The sequence below is a fragment of the Tursiops truncatus genome, chromosome 8, assembly GCF_011762595.2.
Source record: "Tursiops truncatus isolate mTurTru1 chromosome 8, mTurTru1.mat.Y, whole genome shotgun sequence".
NCBI lineage: Eukaryota > Metazoa > Chordata > Mammalia > Artiodactyla > Delphinidae > Tursiops > Tursiops truncatus.
Genome location: NC_047041.1, coordinates 8,546,743 through 8,562,918, shown reverse-complemented (window position 1 = coordinate 8,562,918; position 16,176 = coordinate 8,546,743). Strand labels below are relative to the sequence as shown.

The following is a 16,176-nucleotide window of genomic DNA, read 5'->3' as shown; positions in this document are numbered from 1 at the left end:
GCATTTTATTGTTCTGTTGTTAGGCTTCATAATAGAAAGACAAGCAAACCTGCAGAAGTAAATGGGAGCGAGCAAAGAACACGATATGGGATCAGGAAGGACGGCAAGCCCGGAAGCGGCGCGGGTGGGCCCAGAGGACGGACTGCATTTCCCAGGCTCAGTCACCACGCGGCCCCGCCCCCTCCGCCGCCGCGGCCCCGCCCCCTCCGCCCGGGCGGCTGGACTCTGCGCCCGCCCGACTTCCCAGCGGCCCTGTGCGGCCCGGGCATGCCCAGTGTGGGCGCAGCGGCCCCGGCCCTGGGAGCGCCCTGGCGCGAGTGGGTGGCCGGGCGCGAAGGGGTGGGAGGGGCGTGGAGGAGCCGAGCGGGCCAGCGGTGGGCCAGGGTCCGGAGCCGCGGGGGCAAAGCTGCCGGGTAGGTGCAGTTCTGCCGAACCAGGCCCTGGCGCCGCGCAGCCTGCGCGCGCGGCAGGGGCCCCGGTGGCTAGGGCGGCGAGGGCGTGTGAGGGCAGTAGGGCCCGAGCGCGGGGTTGAGAGGTGCGGGTGGGGGCTGCGCGCGGGGACGCCTGGCGGGAAGGTGCTGCGGCGGCGGGGCAGGGCCGGGGCGCGGGACGCAGCCCGCGGTAGCCGGCGAGCCTCTGCCCAGGTGCGGCGCGGCTGTCTTTAGCTCCGCGCGTGACGGGATGTGAGCGTGCCCCGCGCCTCGTGCACGGCTGTGGTGGCGGAGGGAGACCAGCTTCCAGTCGGGTTTGCCAAGGAGCTGGGGGGGAAACGGGTCCGAAGGGACCTGTGGGCTCTGAGCATCCGGGGAGCCCGGTGGGATGTGAGGATGCTTACCTTTAGTGAAACTGGAGTGGGATGTGACAGCCTCCTGCCTTCCGGACTTGGGTTTCTGGGTTTAGTGACTTAGAAAGTACAGGACCGTGCCGCAGTAGATGCTTAATAAGTTCTCATGACTGTTTAGGAATTTAATGGCCAGTTGTATTTACAGGCTTACGAGACATTTTGTCCGTGGGATGCTCGGGTTAAACAAACATCCTCATCGCAAAACTTGAGTAAAAAGCCCCGACTGAGGGTTCAGACACCGGGGTTTTGAAGTTCGCTGTAGCCTTTCACGTGCTGTAATCTTGGGCAAGCCATTTAACTTTGGAGGTTCAGTTCCTCCGTCTGTGAAATGCTGTGAACCAGATGCATCTCACTTACGTCCACCACAGTTGGAGGGTTTCCTCCGTGTTATACAGTCTCTGGTCTCAAATCGTGGCAGGTTGCTTTTCTCCCTGCCTGAGCTTTTTGTCAAACCGGATAATATTTCTGGATATTCCGGATAATTCAAATAGGATCTGCATATAAAATTGAAGTGACTTGTCCTTCACAGGCCACTGTTGGTCAGTAGGTAACCTGCCACTTGGTACTTGCAGAAGCCAGTTGTTAATGGCCATGGTTCAGGTAACACAGCTCCTCTCCTTGGATTAGGACCCACATGCTTCCAGCTGTGTCAGCACCTTGTGAGAAACCCAGACTAACTAATCGGCTTCCTTAAACTCCCACATTAGCTCATTCTGTAGTGGGATTATGTTTATGTAGAAGTTAAGTTTTTATTTTCATGTTACTGCACTTTGTACTCAAAACCTATGAAAAATTTTAATACTCTTAATTCATAGATGAGGAAGTAGATGGTTAAAAGTGAATCCATGATAATCTTTAGAAACTAGTGTCTTATATATCATCATTGAGCATTAACTATTCACCTGTCACTGAGTATCCTATCACTCAGGTGTTTTTTGTTTGTTTTTAAGTGGGAGCATTAACAAAAGTTTCTTACCCTAGAAACTTCTCTACCTGAAGTGAGTGCATCTGGGTAGGATTTGACCCAAGGAGAAGATGGTACATACAGTGTTGTGCAAGTTGCCTTCCCTCTGCTGTATTCCCTGCTCTTCCTGTTCTGGGTGGCAGTAGTCCAGTTGGGTCAATAAGGTACAGTTTGGTGAAGTGGTCATTAGGGAAAGTGTGCTTATGTTTTGAAATTCGAGGTGTATAGAAGCTGCCTGTGAAATTGTCATTACGGTCTATCTCTTAAATTAAGAATACCCTAGATTGGTTTAGTCAGGTTTGAGAATTTTAGAATCCCAAGTCCTAAATTAAATTTTTGAAAATGGGTTTTGCATTCATCTTAGACATTACATGGGAGCGTAGTATTTTAAAAATACTTATACACGTGAACTTTCGAGTTATTATTTTATGAAGCTAGATTTCTCATTCACCTAAGAAATAAATAAAATGGGAAAGCTGTAGTGTGTTAAAGAATGTTTATACACGTGGACTTAACCTTGTTTTGGCCTAGTTTAAAATTCATTGTTTCCTGCATGCTTGTTGAAATTGTACATATATGTATACATTAAAAGTTGGAAAACAGGGAAGGCATATTTGGGGGTCTTGGTGGGAAATTTCACATCATACTTTGAACTTATCTGTGTGCTGGAGGGCCCTGTGTATGAAGTGCATATTTAGTAATTTTTGTTAGAACTTTCCTTTTGCTCCTGTATTTGTATTCAAGTAACATCAAGCACAGATATTGCTTAGGAGGATATTGTAGTGTAATTATCACCCATCTCATGATCTCAAATCTCAAAAGTACTTGGGACGTGTAGGAGGGATAGTTAGGGACAGCAAGGCCCAGAGAAGGGATTCCTAGTCCATGTAAAAGTGAAAGGGTGGTAAGTGATTTAAAAATTTATTGATTTCAGGTTTTTCAGTAGTTACAGGTGTAACTTCACTTAGTTAACAGTGCTAGTATCTACCTAAGTGCTAGAATCTGCTGCACTCCTATTAGAGAAGTATGTGGAAAACGCCATCATGTAGAAATGTGCGTGAGTAACTTGAAGATAAATATTTTTCCCTGCTTATGCTCCGTCTGTTTCCAGGTGCTTCATGATGAGACATTTGGGGACACTTCTCTCTCCTTTGTGTAGTTGATAGTTTGGGCGGTGAAGAGATGGCTGACAGTGTCAAAACCTTTCTGCAGGACCTTGCCAGAGTGAGTACGTCAAGTCATCTTTTGACCCTTTTGCTGCAGGAACTGACTAGAAAATCCTTTAGGTATTTTTGAAATTTTTATTGTTTGTTGGGTTCTTCACCTACAAGTTTTCATTCTAATCCACACTACTCGAGGGAGAGGTATTACCCTGCATCTCGCAGAAGCTTGGGAGAACTGTCTAGTGAGTGTCTGTAGTATTGAAACCCTGTTCAGCTTGGCTCCAGACCCTCTTTTTTTTTTTTGATAAACTTTATTTATCAATATATATATGTTTTTGGCCATGCCACATGGCTTATGAGATCTAGTTCCCCGACCAGGGATTGAACCCGGCCCTTGGCAGTGAGAGCGTGGAGTCCTAACCACTGCACCACCAGGGAATTCCCTAAACTTTATTTTGGAATACTTTTAGAGTTGCAGGGCTGTACAGAGAACTCCCCTATATCCTTCACCAGGTTCTCCTAATGTTAACATCGTATGTAACCACGGTATGTTGTTGAAGACCAAGCAGTGAACATTGGTACAGTGCTATTACCTAAACTACTTTGTCCGGATCTACATTATAGGACCTGTCTTATTCTCCCATTCTACAAGGCGGAGATGATGATGCTCTGGAAAAACGTCCCATAGAGATCTGTTCAGGATGTAGTCACCCACATGATCAGTAGCATAACATTCCATTATAGTGGCTGTCTGAGGTCTAATGCCCTAGTTGTAGCCCCTGTAGCTCTATTCCCGGGAGCAGGAGAGAGGCCAGTTCTGACGGGGAGTGGAAGTGTTTAAAAGTTTATTATCTTTGAATCAAAGAGGGGGGAATTGAAGGAATATTTTAGAAGGGCCAAAGAGAATTCATGTGATCTTCTTTTAATACCTTATGTCCTTTTGTGTGATAAAATTTCAACCCTGGATCAGTTGTACAACGTGAACTTTGTGTGTCTCTCTGCCCCACTAGACTGTAAGTATCTCAGAAGTGGGGATGCTGTCATCATCCTAGCACATACTAGGCCCTAAGCCATTTGAACTTAACTATCTTAATTTTAAACTGTTTGTAGAAGATTTAGAAGTTAAAAAGCAAAGTAAGATTAAACATTACTCATAGATAAAAGACCAGGTAGGTGCATGCTGCCAATTTATGCTCTTATCGGCAGGTACTTCATAAACTTGTCCATTTCTCTGTATCCTGACAGTTTTCTCTAAAATTTGTTTTGCTCATAACAATAGGTGAAAATGCCATTCTTAAATCCAGGTTGGCCATTGCTTCCAGAATGCCTTTTTCTGCTGCTGCTTTTTTTTTTTTCTTTTTTCTTTTTCTGGCTGCGTGGCATGTGGGACCTTAGTTCCCTGACCAGGGATCGAACCCGCACCCCCTGCATTGGAAGTGTGGAGTCTTAACCAGTGGACCACCAGGGAAGTCCCCTTTTTTCTGCTTCTTGATGAAGTTGAATACCCTAGTCCTTCCCACTCTACTTTGGACATAAATCTGTTGTGGTACTTACTAAACTATACATTTTTATTTCTTTATTTTTTTCTTTTGGTTTACTTGTGTACTTTTCCTGCTGAGTTATAAGTTTCCTGAGCATTTCCATATGTTGTCTAGCTCATTGAAGATGCTCAATATGGGAGTGGGTGGATAAATGAGTGCAGTCCTTTGAACTGGATAATAGGCAGTTCTGATGTTTGTAGTAATAACAGTAATCTTTCTGCCATTGGGGCTCTTCCAGTCATTGGCAAGTGCCCCCGTCAGTGACTTATAGACTTAACAGCCCTCTTCCTCAGCATACACTGTTTAAAGCCATTCTTCTCCAGCTACACTACAATGTTGTTTCTGTCTTATGTGGCATGCTCTTATCCTACCCCTTTGCACACTTTTACAGTGATTATTTCTTTGTGTCTTCCATTAGCCTTGGTCCAGCCCTGGTTCTTTCTTGAGACCAGTGTTTAATCTACCCTAGTATTGCTAGTTTAGTACAGGATGTAGATCATACTTGTAGACATTAGATTGATATTGGAAGAGTATAGAGGAGGGCAATAACTTGGCTTTATAGTATCGGTAAGTGTTAGAGGGAGTAGAAAACCACTATTTTGCAACCATGTTATTCAAGATTGGTTTGGGCAAGAATTGTTAATTGATGCTAAATCTAGGGGAGAGGACTTGATGAGCAGGATATTTGCCTGGTCTCAGAAATGTCTGCCCACAGATTACTTATTAGTTGCAAGGACAAAAATTTGCAACCATACAATGGAGCTGGATAACACCTTGACTGAATATGTAAAATTGACATCACCAGCAAGGTGAGACAGACATCACATGCCTCTGGATGTAATATCTGGAAGGGCACACCATCACTTATGTGATATTCCTGCCAAACATATGTAACCTGGGACCTAATCATGAGGACACAGACCTAAATTGAGGGCATCCCGTAAAATAACTGACCTGTATACTTCATAAAGGAAGACACACTAAGGAGCTGTTCCTGATTAAAGGAGACTGAAGAGATATGAGAGCTAAATGCAACATGTGATTCTGAACTGATGTCTGATACTTGAGGGGTAAAAATGCTATAGAGGGCATTACTGAGACAAATGGGGAAATTGGAATATGGACTGTAGATTAAACTGTTTCAATATTTAATTTCTTTAATAGATAACTATATCTATATATTTCCTAAGAACAATATTATTCTTAGGAAATATACACTGAACAATTAAAAGTAAAGAGGCATGACACAGCAACCTACTCAAATGATCTAAAAAAATGTATATATACATATATATATATATACACACATATATACATACATATATATATAAACAAGAATAAATAACAGTGTGGCAAAATAGCTGGTGAATCCTGAGAAAGGGTATTAGGGAGTTCTCTGTTCTTGTAGCTCTTCTGTAAATTGGGAATTATTTCAAAATACAAAAGTATCAAGGGTCCGCTAAGCTTTGTAGCAAACTAAGTACCATGATTTCCACTGTTATTTCATCACTTTCCTGTATGTAACTTTGGAAAGTCTTCTGATCCAAAATCTTCCCTCTTTAAAAGTAATACTCTTGTGTATAGGGAATCAAAGACTCCATCTGGGGAATTTGTACCATCTCAAAGCTAGATGCTCGAATTCAGCAAAAGAGAGAGGAGCAGCGTCGAAGAAGGGCAAGCAGTGTCCTGGCTCAGAGGAGAGCCCAGAGTATAGAGAGGAAGCAAGAGAGGTAAGGAGTGGAGGCTGATGTCAGAAAACATCTGAATTCCCTTCTGTGGGCACTTTAGGAAGTGATTAAACTTAGTATAGAATTCAGACACTACATAGTGACTTGGAGTTTCAATACCCCATTATTTGTCTTTTGTGCTTTCTCTCCAAAAAAAGTTACAGGTGATTTCCCCCCACTCCCCTCACATTGAATTAAACTGGTGTCTAGCAGTAATCCTCGTTCAAAATGTCGTGGTGTTTAAAAGAAATCAGGATGGTGAATAGAGAGCCATAAAAAAATTACTTGGATTGGTGGATACTTCTAGGAGTGCCTGTGTGGATTTTGATAGAAGAAGCTCAGACATCCTCTTCTAGTCTCCAGTCTTGGAATTTAGAAAATATAGTTTTTTGTGTGTTTGGTTTTTTTAAGAAAAACTGCTTCTCTTGAAATATTTTTAGCCTTTTCTTATTGACATTAGGAGAGAACATTGGGATAACAGTAGGTGCTGGAAAAATAAAATGTCAGCAGAAGATGTAAAAAGGAGAGCTACTGAATGATACTATGGAAATAGCCTGTATGCCTTTTAAGCTAAATACATGTGGTCTTTTCCAGTGAACCACGTATTGTTAGTAGAATTTTTCAGTGCTGCGCTTGGAATGGTGGAGTATTCTGGGTAAGTTCTTTTTCGTCAAATTCCAGGTGCCTTATAAGCATCTTTATTCAGATTATTTTGGTGTTCATGGTTCTCAACTGTCTTCTTGAAACTGAGACAGGTAGCTTTCACCTGCTAATACGTGCTTAAGGCCATGACTCAGGATTCTGTGCACCTTCGTTCATTTTATTCCCACTCAGAGAAAACTTGTATGTAAATGTCAGGAATAGATAGCCCTGAATATACACTTTTTTCTTAAATGACTTAACAAGTTTTAATGTTAATAGGTAACAATTTCTTGTGACATTGTCTGGACATTTTGGTTAAGAGCAACTATGAGGGCTCAGAGGGGAAAGAGATGGATATGGGCAAGCTTCTCCCTTTGTCTGGTCATAGCAATGTCCTCGAATTGATTACTATTGAAACTCATACCAGAAGGTTGCCTACAGCTGACTGAGAACCAACACAGGCTTAAGTGAAATTTGAGTACTTTGAAGAACAAAGTTAAGTATTTTCTTGGACTTGAAATTCAGTATAATTCAACTTGTTAATCTAAACATTTCACAGATGTTTTTAGGTGTTAGCTTTAATTAATAAAATATGACTGTGTACTTAGTATATGCCTGTAGTTTGGTGTGACTACTAATTGAAATGTTCTTCTAGTCCCCCAGAAGTTTTACTGTTTTCGTAGGCAGTGTCAGGTTTGTACTCCTCAGCTGGAGAATTGGGAAATAGAACTGAGTCCAATTTTGGTACCACGTCAGGGCTCCTAATTTGTAAAAGACACTTCCATCTGGAAAATAATTACACTGAAGCTTGGAACTCCTGTTTTAAAGAAGGACTTTTAATGTTTACCTTATTTCCTCTCTCCTTTAGTTCAGTCTCCTTTTGTTTTATCGAGTGTTTATTCCCGTGCTTCAGTCAGTAACGGCCCAAATTATTGGTAAGTATGTCCATTGCCGGGGTGGGAGGTGTTTCCCTGTGTCTCCCTCAGTCTATTGAATACTTCCTCTGTACCTGCAGCTTTAGATGTTTTTAACTCAAATCTCTCAACAACCCTTTGGGTATTGTTACAGATAGCATTTTATAGATGAGGAAATGGAAATTGGTTACCAAGGTTAAACCGTTAGTAAGTGGCATAGCTGGGATTTGAACCAGGGTGGTTTCCTGCATACAGTGTACTGCTGGTCACTGACATATCAGTCACCACCCGGTAAGCAGGTTTGTCTCAAGGTAAGCAGCACATCTCCGTGGCTACTCTGAATTGGAGTTGTGGCCAGAATTTGGTGTGTCTATGAAGAATAAGACTCTCTGAAATAGGTGCAGTGATGTGCTGGCAGGAACCAAAGATGTATGTGTGTGGAGTAGGGGTTGCATATTTGGTCTTCTGGTTTTCCATTTCTCCAGTTAAACTAACAAGGCTTTCCGCCCTTCTTAGGTGACCCGTCACTACATGGGGATGTTTGGTCGTGGCTCGAGTTTTTCCTCACGTCAATTTTCAGTGCTCTTTGGGTGCTCCCCCTGTTTGTGCTTAGCAAAGTTGTGAATGCAATTTGGTTTCAGGTAGGTCCAGGGCAGAATGGAGTCTGGGTTTTATGGCATAATGGATCGCCAGGTGGCAGGTTTCAGCCTGCGAAGTTAGTGGCCATGTAGGGAGCGATTTCACCGCCTTAACTTTTCTTGGTCAAGCAGCCAGTGGGTGGTCTCTGTGCTCTTGTAAAATGGAGTTATCCTCTCAGGTCACCAGAGCATCTCATGGCCAGATGTCCAGGGGCTTTTCTCCCTTGGCAGGTCTCATGGCAGATCAGTGGCCTTAGCTTTGGGGCTGGGTATTGAGGCCACTTAATTCATGTTTTGCTGAGCTCCTTTCTCTCTTACAGGATATAGCTGACCTGGCCTTCGAGGTATCAGGGAGGAAGCCTCACCCATTCCCTAGTGTCAGCAAAATAATTGCTGACATGCTCTTCAACCTTTTGCTGCAGGCTCTTTTCCTCCTCCAGGTGAGACTGGCCTTCTGGGCACATGGAGCAGATTAAGAAAAGAAGATTCACTAGAGGGAGCTTCACAAAGACAGGGTGTCACATTTATACCCAGCAGATACGTTTATGGGAGGCAATGATTTGTAAATCATTTTTTCACAGAAACAACTAGAGACTTAAAATCATAAAATGGTAAAGAAACATGAATTTGCCTGCTCCTCCCTGCCACCCTGAGCATTCTTCACTCTCCTGCTATTTAGAAACTTGAGAAGCAACTATCAGGCTATCTGGGCAGAGAGTGATGACTCAGAGTGGCAGGTGAACAGTGTCAGGTCTCTGAAGCTTTGGAATTAAGATTTTCCATACTTGTTCTTCAGGGGATGTTTGTGAGTCTCTTTCCCATCCATCTTGTTGGTCAGCTGGTTAGTCTCCTGCATATGTCTCTTCTCTACTCACTATACTGCTTCGAATATCGTTGGTTCAATAAAGGTAAGCCTGTCTAAAGAAACTCAGAACTTGGAGGCCCAATTTGGAAATGGTGCTGCTAAGTAGACTTCTTAAATTCTTCAATACTTAGGCCCTTGGCAAATCGTCTTTGTAATGAAGCAGCCTTTTTGGCAAGAGGGGACTTAGATTTGGCTTGGGGGGGTTAACCCTTAACTTTGTTGCTGGGGAATGTAGCAGTGTAGCATCATCCTTATGGAGCTTAATGTCACGTAGCTCTGACAGCCATAAGATGGCATAAATGAGCACGAGTTATTTTGAATTAGAGAAATTAATTTGACGTTGGTGCATACAGATTATTTTGGGGGATATTTTGAAAGTCCTTGGCATATTTGGGTGTGGTTGGTTGAAAGGGGTTAATTGATTCCTAGAGGATAGCTGCCTTTTTTTGATTCTTGCTTTGTTCAAGACTAATACTTACAAAGGATTCTGGTGTTGTAATTCAGAATTCACTTAGCCTGCCAGTTTTGAAATTGTGATTGTTCATTTGTAAAACCTTCGCATAGAAGCTTTATCAGATTTGGACAATTCTAATTTATATGCTTTAGTTGTATTCTAAATGGCAGGTCTGTACCTACAACTCAAACCTCAAATAAATTGTCTACCATATTTAGTCATTTGACTAAAAGGAAATATGCAGCCTAATTGTATTGGCTCCTTGTTTTAGGAATTGAAATGCACCAGCGATTGTCAAACATAGAAAGGAATTGGCCTTACTACTTTGGATTCGGTCTGCCCTTGGCTTTCCTCACAGCAATGCAGTCCTCCTACATTGTCAGGTAATTTGACTATAGGGACTTGAAGGGGACTGGTAAAAATACTCAGTGTAGGGAGCACCTTCTGTATGCCTGGTTCTGTGCTAGGCATTCTGCATTCTTATTTGGCCATCAGGAGGTCTGTAGGATTTTTTCTCCCTGACAGATAGTCATAGGCATTTGTCAGTTAGCTTTTTTTTTTTTTTGCCCCGTTTTGCGGCATGCTTAGTTCCCCAACCAGGGATTGAACCCGTGCCCCCAGCAGTGGAAGTGCGGAGTCCTAACCACTGGACTGCCAGGGAATTCTCAGCATTAAAATATAGTCTGCATGATCATATATGCCATATTCTTTCTTCTGTTTTGCTTCCTTGAACAATGTTAAACATAGCCAGCGCTTAGAAAAATCCTTTTTTTTTTTTTTTTAAAGATGTGTTTGATACATTAAGGGTCCATCAAGCCATGATATTTAGCACTGGAGGCAAAGAACTTTGGGCTTCTAATATCTTCAAAGTCATGGCTGTTTTGAAGGTGACTAATTATTTCTTTTTTTTTTTTTTTAAACAGTGGCTGCCTATTCTCTATCCTCTTTCCTTTATTCATTATCAGCGCCAATGAAGCAAAGACCCCTGGCAAAGCATAGTAAGTATTAGCCAGTATTAGCTAAAATGTATTAAGTTTTTTTGGTCTAAAGTGTTGGGGCCATAACACTGCAATCATGTGAATGAGACATTTTTGTTAAGGTTTTTTAAAAATAACCTTACATTGCAGGAAACTATTAATATACAGTTCAACAAGAGAAACACTTCTGGGATGTATCCCAAAATTTTCCCCATGCATATGTGCACATATGTGTTTCAGAAATTGCTGCTATTATACATATTCTTAAAATGTAACAGTTCACCGAATAAGGCACTTATACCTGTAGTTGAGCTCATTTTGTAAGAATGGCCAACTTTATAAAAATAGTGAGCCATGTGCTCTGGCTACAGGAGTTTATTGATAATGACAGTAAAACAAAGTATTTTAAAATGAATCTTTAGTAACACTACCACTCTGAAAGTTTTATCACTTCAGAGAAAAGCCCAATCTTTTGATCAGTTTTGGTTAAGTCAGTGAGGATATACTTATTAGAAATTTCCAATCTGCTTTGGGTTCTTGCATGTTCTTGCTATCCAGTAAATGCTAAGTGTGTATCTTAACATAACTAACTTTCTCTTGAAGCTCTCCTGAAAATGAAATACACATAGCATATGATATCTTCAGACACAGCTTGAAGTTTGTACCCTAGAAAGGTACTTCTTGAATCAGAATTAATCTAAAATAGAACTTTATTTCCTCTAAGCCCCGATACTGCAAATGGTGATACTACTGCACTTCTGACAGGACCCAGTGCATTCTTTAGTTGCTGCCTGTTTAATCTGTGTGTCTAACCTCTGTACATGCTTGGTCAAATTTCTGGTGTCTTGTTTTCCCCTGTATCATTTTAAATTGAAAGTAGTCAAGTAAGTTGTCAAATAATTAAAACAATTTTGCTCAACTGGGGGTGTCTAACAGGTTGGGTCTCTTTTGCCTTTTAGCCTTTTCCAATTGCGCCTGTTCTCCTTGGTGGTTTTCTTAAGCAACAGACTCTTCCACAAGACGGTCTACCTGCAGTCTGCCCTGAGTAGTTCAACTTCTGCAGAGAAGTTCCCCTCACCACACCCATCTCCTGCCAAACTGAAGGCTGCTGAGGGCCACTGAGTCGCCTGCCACCCAGAGGGGATGGGTGGGATTGGAAGGATGCCGCGTCAGCTCTTTTTCTTATTCACCTCCCCGACCAGGGAAGGCAGGACCCACTCTGCCAAGGGCCCTGTGCATATTACCTTCTCTCTGAGGAATCGGGATTTTTGTCTGGTGCACGTAAGGCAGAATCGTCCTGACACCAGTATGGATTTTAAACACCGGTGAGTCTGAAAGGACCACAGGTTTTTCTGCAGCTCTTTTCTAGCATTTGCCAGCCCCTGTGCCTGGACTGATTTGAATACTTTTTCTCCCTGTGCCATTTATCCTCCCACCTCCCCTTCCTGCCTTCCACCACCCTTGGATGAATGGATTTTTGTAATTCTAGTTGTTGTATTTTGTGGACCTGTTGTTTCGGTTTTTCTGTGAAGCACACTTATTGGACGTGGGAAGTAAAGGAGACTCTGCTGCTCCTGGTCACTCCCGTTACAGCCATCACTGTCTTGTTTCTTATAACTCAGGCTAGATTTGGTCTCTTGCTCCACTGCAAAAAAAACAAGCCTGAAGAGATGGGACAGGAGGAAAGACCTCACAGCCAGATCTGCTGGGTTTTGAGGAGTGGTTTTCTTTCTTCCCCTTGAAGGGGAAAAAGCTTTTTTCACTGGTACATTTAAAGCTCCCCCAGCTATAGGGAGGTACCAATTTTGGACAAGTGCCACTGCAACACAGAATGCTCAGAGAACCTGAACTTTTAAACTCTGGAGGTCTGAACTTTATTGTTGGTCACTGCTGGGTCTGTCTGGTATTTCAAAGGAATATTGGGTGCTGCAAATAGGAACTGAAGGGGTAAACTTATTAAACCCATTAAACCTGTGATTGGTTGGTGTTTTCCTGTCATTTTAAAGAGACTAAATGTGGGGGGAGGGGCAGGCGTCAAAGCACTTGTACAGTTTTAAGACATCACAAACGTGAGCTTGTTTCCCACAAATGTGTAATGGTTGAAATTTACAAGTCACTTCAAGAAACATATGCATGGAACCCAGGACTTGTCTTGGATAATTTGGAAGATTAGTTCTGAAAAATGTTCCCTGAAGAAGTTTGGGTTATGTGATTATAATCATGTTAACATCTTGTGAAAGAATTTGGGATTGAGTTGTTTTAAAGTCTATATGTGCATCCGTCCTGTGTACTCATGAAGGAAGAGAGGGCCTTCTAGACTTCAAGAATTGAACATTCTCATTAGGGAAGAGATTAGACATTTGGTTAACAGAAACCTTTACTATGTACAGGACAAAGTAAGGATTTAAAAATCGTTGCCAGCAGATGTGAACCAAATTTGAATATAGAGGTGTTAAAATAGTGGGTATTTTGGAAGTAGGTGTTTCCAGCTCATGAACAAAAAATTGTAAAAGACAGTTTAAGATTTATTTTCAGTATCCCCCTGGTCATTTGACAGTAGTATTGCAGAGAACTACTTCCAGGTTGCCGAGGGGTTGGTTGAAGAAGACCTCAGGATTTCATCAGCTTGCAACTGATCAGCGACTGCCTTACTTAAGATTAGTTGTTGTAGTTTTTAAAATGAGATTAAAATGGCCGCATCTTTGCTGCCTGAAATTTGTATTTGTGTCAGCTAAGCTGGTCTTAGAAGGGTGAGGGAAGTTGAGTAGAGGAAGGCAAGTGATATTATCCAGCACTGTGCCTGGCTATAGAAAATGCTGTAAGTCACTGGATGTGAGGAATCTGTAAAGTTTTATTAGTGTAACTGAGAGGCCAGGCCTGTACAAAGGCTAGATTACCAAATGTCTATTGTTGTAGGTATTCCTAATTTCATGAGATGTACACAAAAGCAGTGTAAACTTCTCTTTTCACTAGCATATGGGCAGTCAGGGCAGCGATTAGGAAATTGGGATCAAAGGGAGAGTAGGCTCTGTTTTTGCCAAGTTCAGAATGGCAGTTTAAGGCAGACTAATAGTAACTGAAAATAAGGGAGGGCACATCACTACAGACGAAAGTGAGAGCTTGAGTTTCAATCATACAGCCAGGAGGATCTAAGGAATCATGTTCACAAATCTCTCTTCAGGGGCAGACATCACAGCTTGGACAGGTATGTGTGTTGAAAACACGACCCTTTTATCCTATCTAGAGCTGAGTTGTCCATTATAGTAACTGTACAAAGTAAATGCTTTCTAGACCTGAGTATGTTAAGTCTGTTGGAAACTTTTAAATGGACAAATTCATGCACTCACTTGTTCATTGCTCTGCACTTGGTAAGGGGCCAAGAGAAAATTTAAGAGAAATTGTGACAAATGAATAAACCCAGAAGAGGGCAACTAATGGTTAGGGGTTTGTGAACCACCTTAAAGGATAACTTCTGTGGGAATAAAAGGGCAACTGTAGTTGTTCACTGTTCATTTTCCATCCACTTACTTTCTGATTATAGAAGTAGTACATTTGTTCAGCTTCTGTGCTCCGTGGTTACCTGTGTGGAGGTTGCTCTGGTAGATGTTACTGGTTCTTCAGTAGTGATGGAAGGCTGTTCAGCAGTCATCTCACCAACCCCCTTCTTTGCCCCCACCCTAACATTCCTCCTGTGCTATCGTTCAACCCACAGAAGCTATAAGGAAGCTGACTCCAGGTCAGTGTAAGTTTGGTCTTTTTAACAATGAGAGCTGTACATTCAGTGAAATATTTTGGATAAACCTAAAGCGAGTCCATAGAACCAGTAAAGGATCAAGTGAGGGGAACAGATGACTTAAGTACGTAACAGTCGTTTGAGCGCTTTCTCTGTCAGGCTCTGCAAGGCACTGGGGATTCAAGGGTGAACCAAAAAGATGACTGCTGTCCTCTTGGACCTAACGATACTGTGTAGGAGACTGAGAAATGATCAAATTCTTAAGAATTACGTGTTCAAATAACTATTATTTTCCATAGGTCTCAAAGTTGGATAAAACATTGGAATTCAGAGAATCTTTGAGTAGGATAAGAGATTATGCCATGTGTTCAGGCTTCCATCCTTGGACTCATTCTCTGATTTCAAGTTTAAATGTTGTACCTTCAGACCTGTGGGACAAAGAGTAACCATTTGATCGTTTAGATAAGTAGTTCTTAACCATGGGTTAACAGCAGCATCATTTCAGGAGCTTTTCTAAGGTCCCACCTGGACCTGGAGGAAATTTAAGTAATTCTAGAAATAAAAGTTAACAAATTCTAATAACTACTTTCATAGAAACTTGGTAAACTATTGCATCCATGAAGTAAGAACAGATTGTGAAAAGGGGACAGAATAGGAAGGTTCTTGGAAGTTAAAACAGTTGTGGAAATAAAATGAGATGGCTTATAGAAGTGATGCCGAGGATGCTAAATTAGAGAACTACAATGTAAAATTGAGGAAATTTCTCAGAACAAAGAGCAAAAAGATTAAGACATGGAAAAAGTTAAGAATCGTGGAGGTATCCTAGAATCAGATCTGACATTTGTTTCAGAAAATGAGAACAGAAGCATGGAGACAATAAAATCAGGACATTTTCGGGACTTAAACGATGAAAATTGGACTTTTCATATAGATGCTTTTCACTGCCAAGTGAAAAGCAATGAAAGGAAGAAAAAAACCAAAAAACCAGATGGGATCTCTATGGAGAAACACCAGGAAAATAGGTTACCTCCAAGAGACTGACTCACATTGCTATTAGACTTCTCAAGAACAACTCTGAGTAATAGAAGATAAAATTGTAGTGCCTTGAAAGTATGCTTTTATGTGTGCTTGTCTGTATATGGGATGGGTGGGTCCCAATTTCGTTCTTAGAACTCTAAACCTAGCTATGCTATCAAGGACAAAATAAAGGCATTGTTTGCTTTCCATTCAGCTTTTCTGGAAAAGTTACTTGAATCTATCGAAGTGAAAATTCCAAGAAATAAATGACTAATTAAAACAAACACCCAACCAAACAACATGAAACAGTGGAATCAGAGTGCATTGAGAAGAAATCTTGATAATACAGCTATACAGCATACTTGGAAAGGTGGGTTCGGGGGAGAACATCTTCAAGAAGAAAACGTACTGTTACTCTGGTCTGCTCCAGGTGAGATGAAGACATGTTTCTTTCGATCAATAATATAAAAGGTAAGTAGACACTTCCGGAAAGACTAAAAGCTCCACATGAATGACAACTCCTATAAAGCAAGCTAAAAATAGCATTATTTTAAGCAACTCATAGGACTGTAAAAAGTTTTTCGGAACCAAATCAAAACTTCTGGTCCAATAAGTCAGGAGGGAGAGAGATTAACTGATACCCTGAATGTTCGTGTATAATCTCTGGGTTTATAATAACTATAATTTTCCCCATGAT

General features: G+C 41.7%; 1 protein-coding gene across 5 annotated transcripts; it reads left to right on the top strand.

Moving 5' to 3' along the window:
* Positions 1 to 239: 239 nt before the first annotated feature.
* On the top strand, positions 240 to 12,706 carry EI24 (EI24 autophagy associated transmembrane protein). Of its 5 annotated transcripts, XM_019941685.3 has the most exons (12): positions 244 to 413; positions 1,826 to 1,972; positions 2,920 to 3,032; positions 6,097 to 6,242; positions 6,834 to 6,894; positions 7,750 to 7,816; positions 8,312 to 8,436; positions 8,754 to 8,873; positions 9,230 to 9,341; positions 10,024 to 10,135; positions 10,676 to 10,750; positions 11,689 to 12,706. In XM_019941685.3, the coding sequence occupies exons 3-12, from the start codon at positions 2,991 to 2,993 to the stop codon at positions 11,849 to 11,851; spliced, it is 1,023 nt and encodes a 340-aa protein (XP_019797244.1). In that variant the 5' UTR covers positions 244 to 413; positions 1,826 to 1,972; positions 2,920 to 2,990; the 3' UTR covers positions 11,852 to 12,706. The 5 variants fall into 5 exon arrangements, with proteins under 5 accessions (XP_019797248.1, XP_019797247.1, XP_073664108.1 ...); XM_019941689.3 differs by lacking the exon at positions 6,834 to 6,894 and having other exon boundaries at positions 240 to 413; positions 2,968 to 3,036; XM_019941688.3 differs by lacking the exon at positions 6,834 to 6,894 and having other exon boundaries at positions 240 to 413; positions 2,920 to 3,036.
* The last annotated feature ends 3,470 nt before the right edge of the window (positions 12,707 to 16,176 follow it).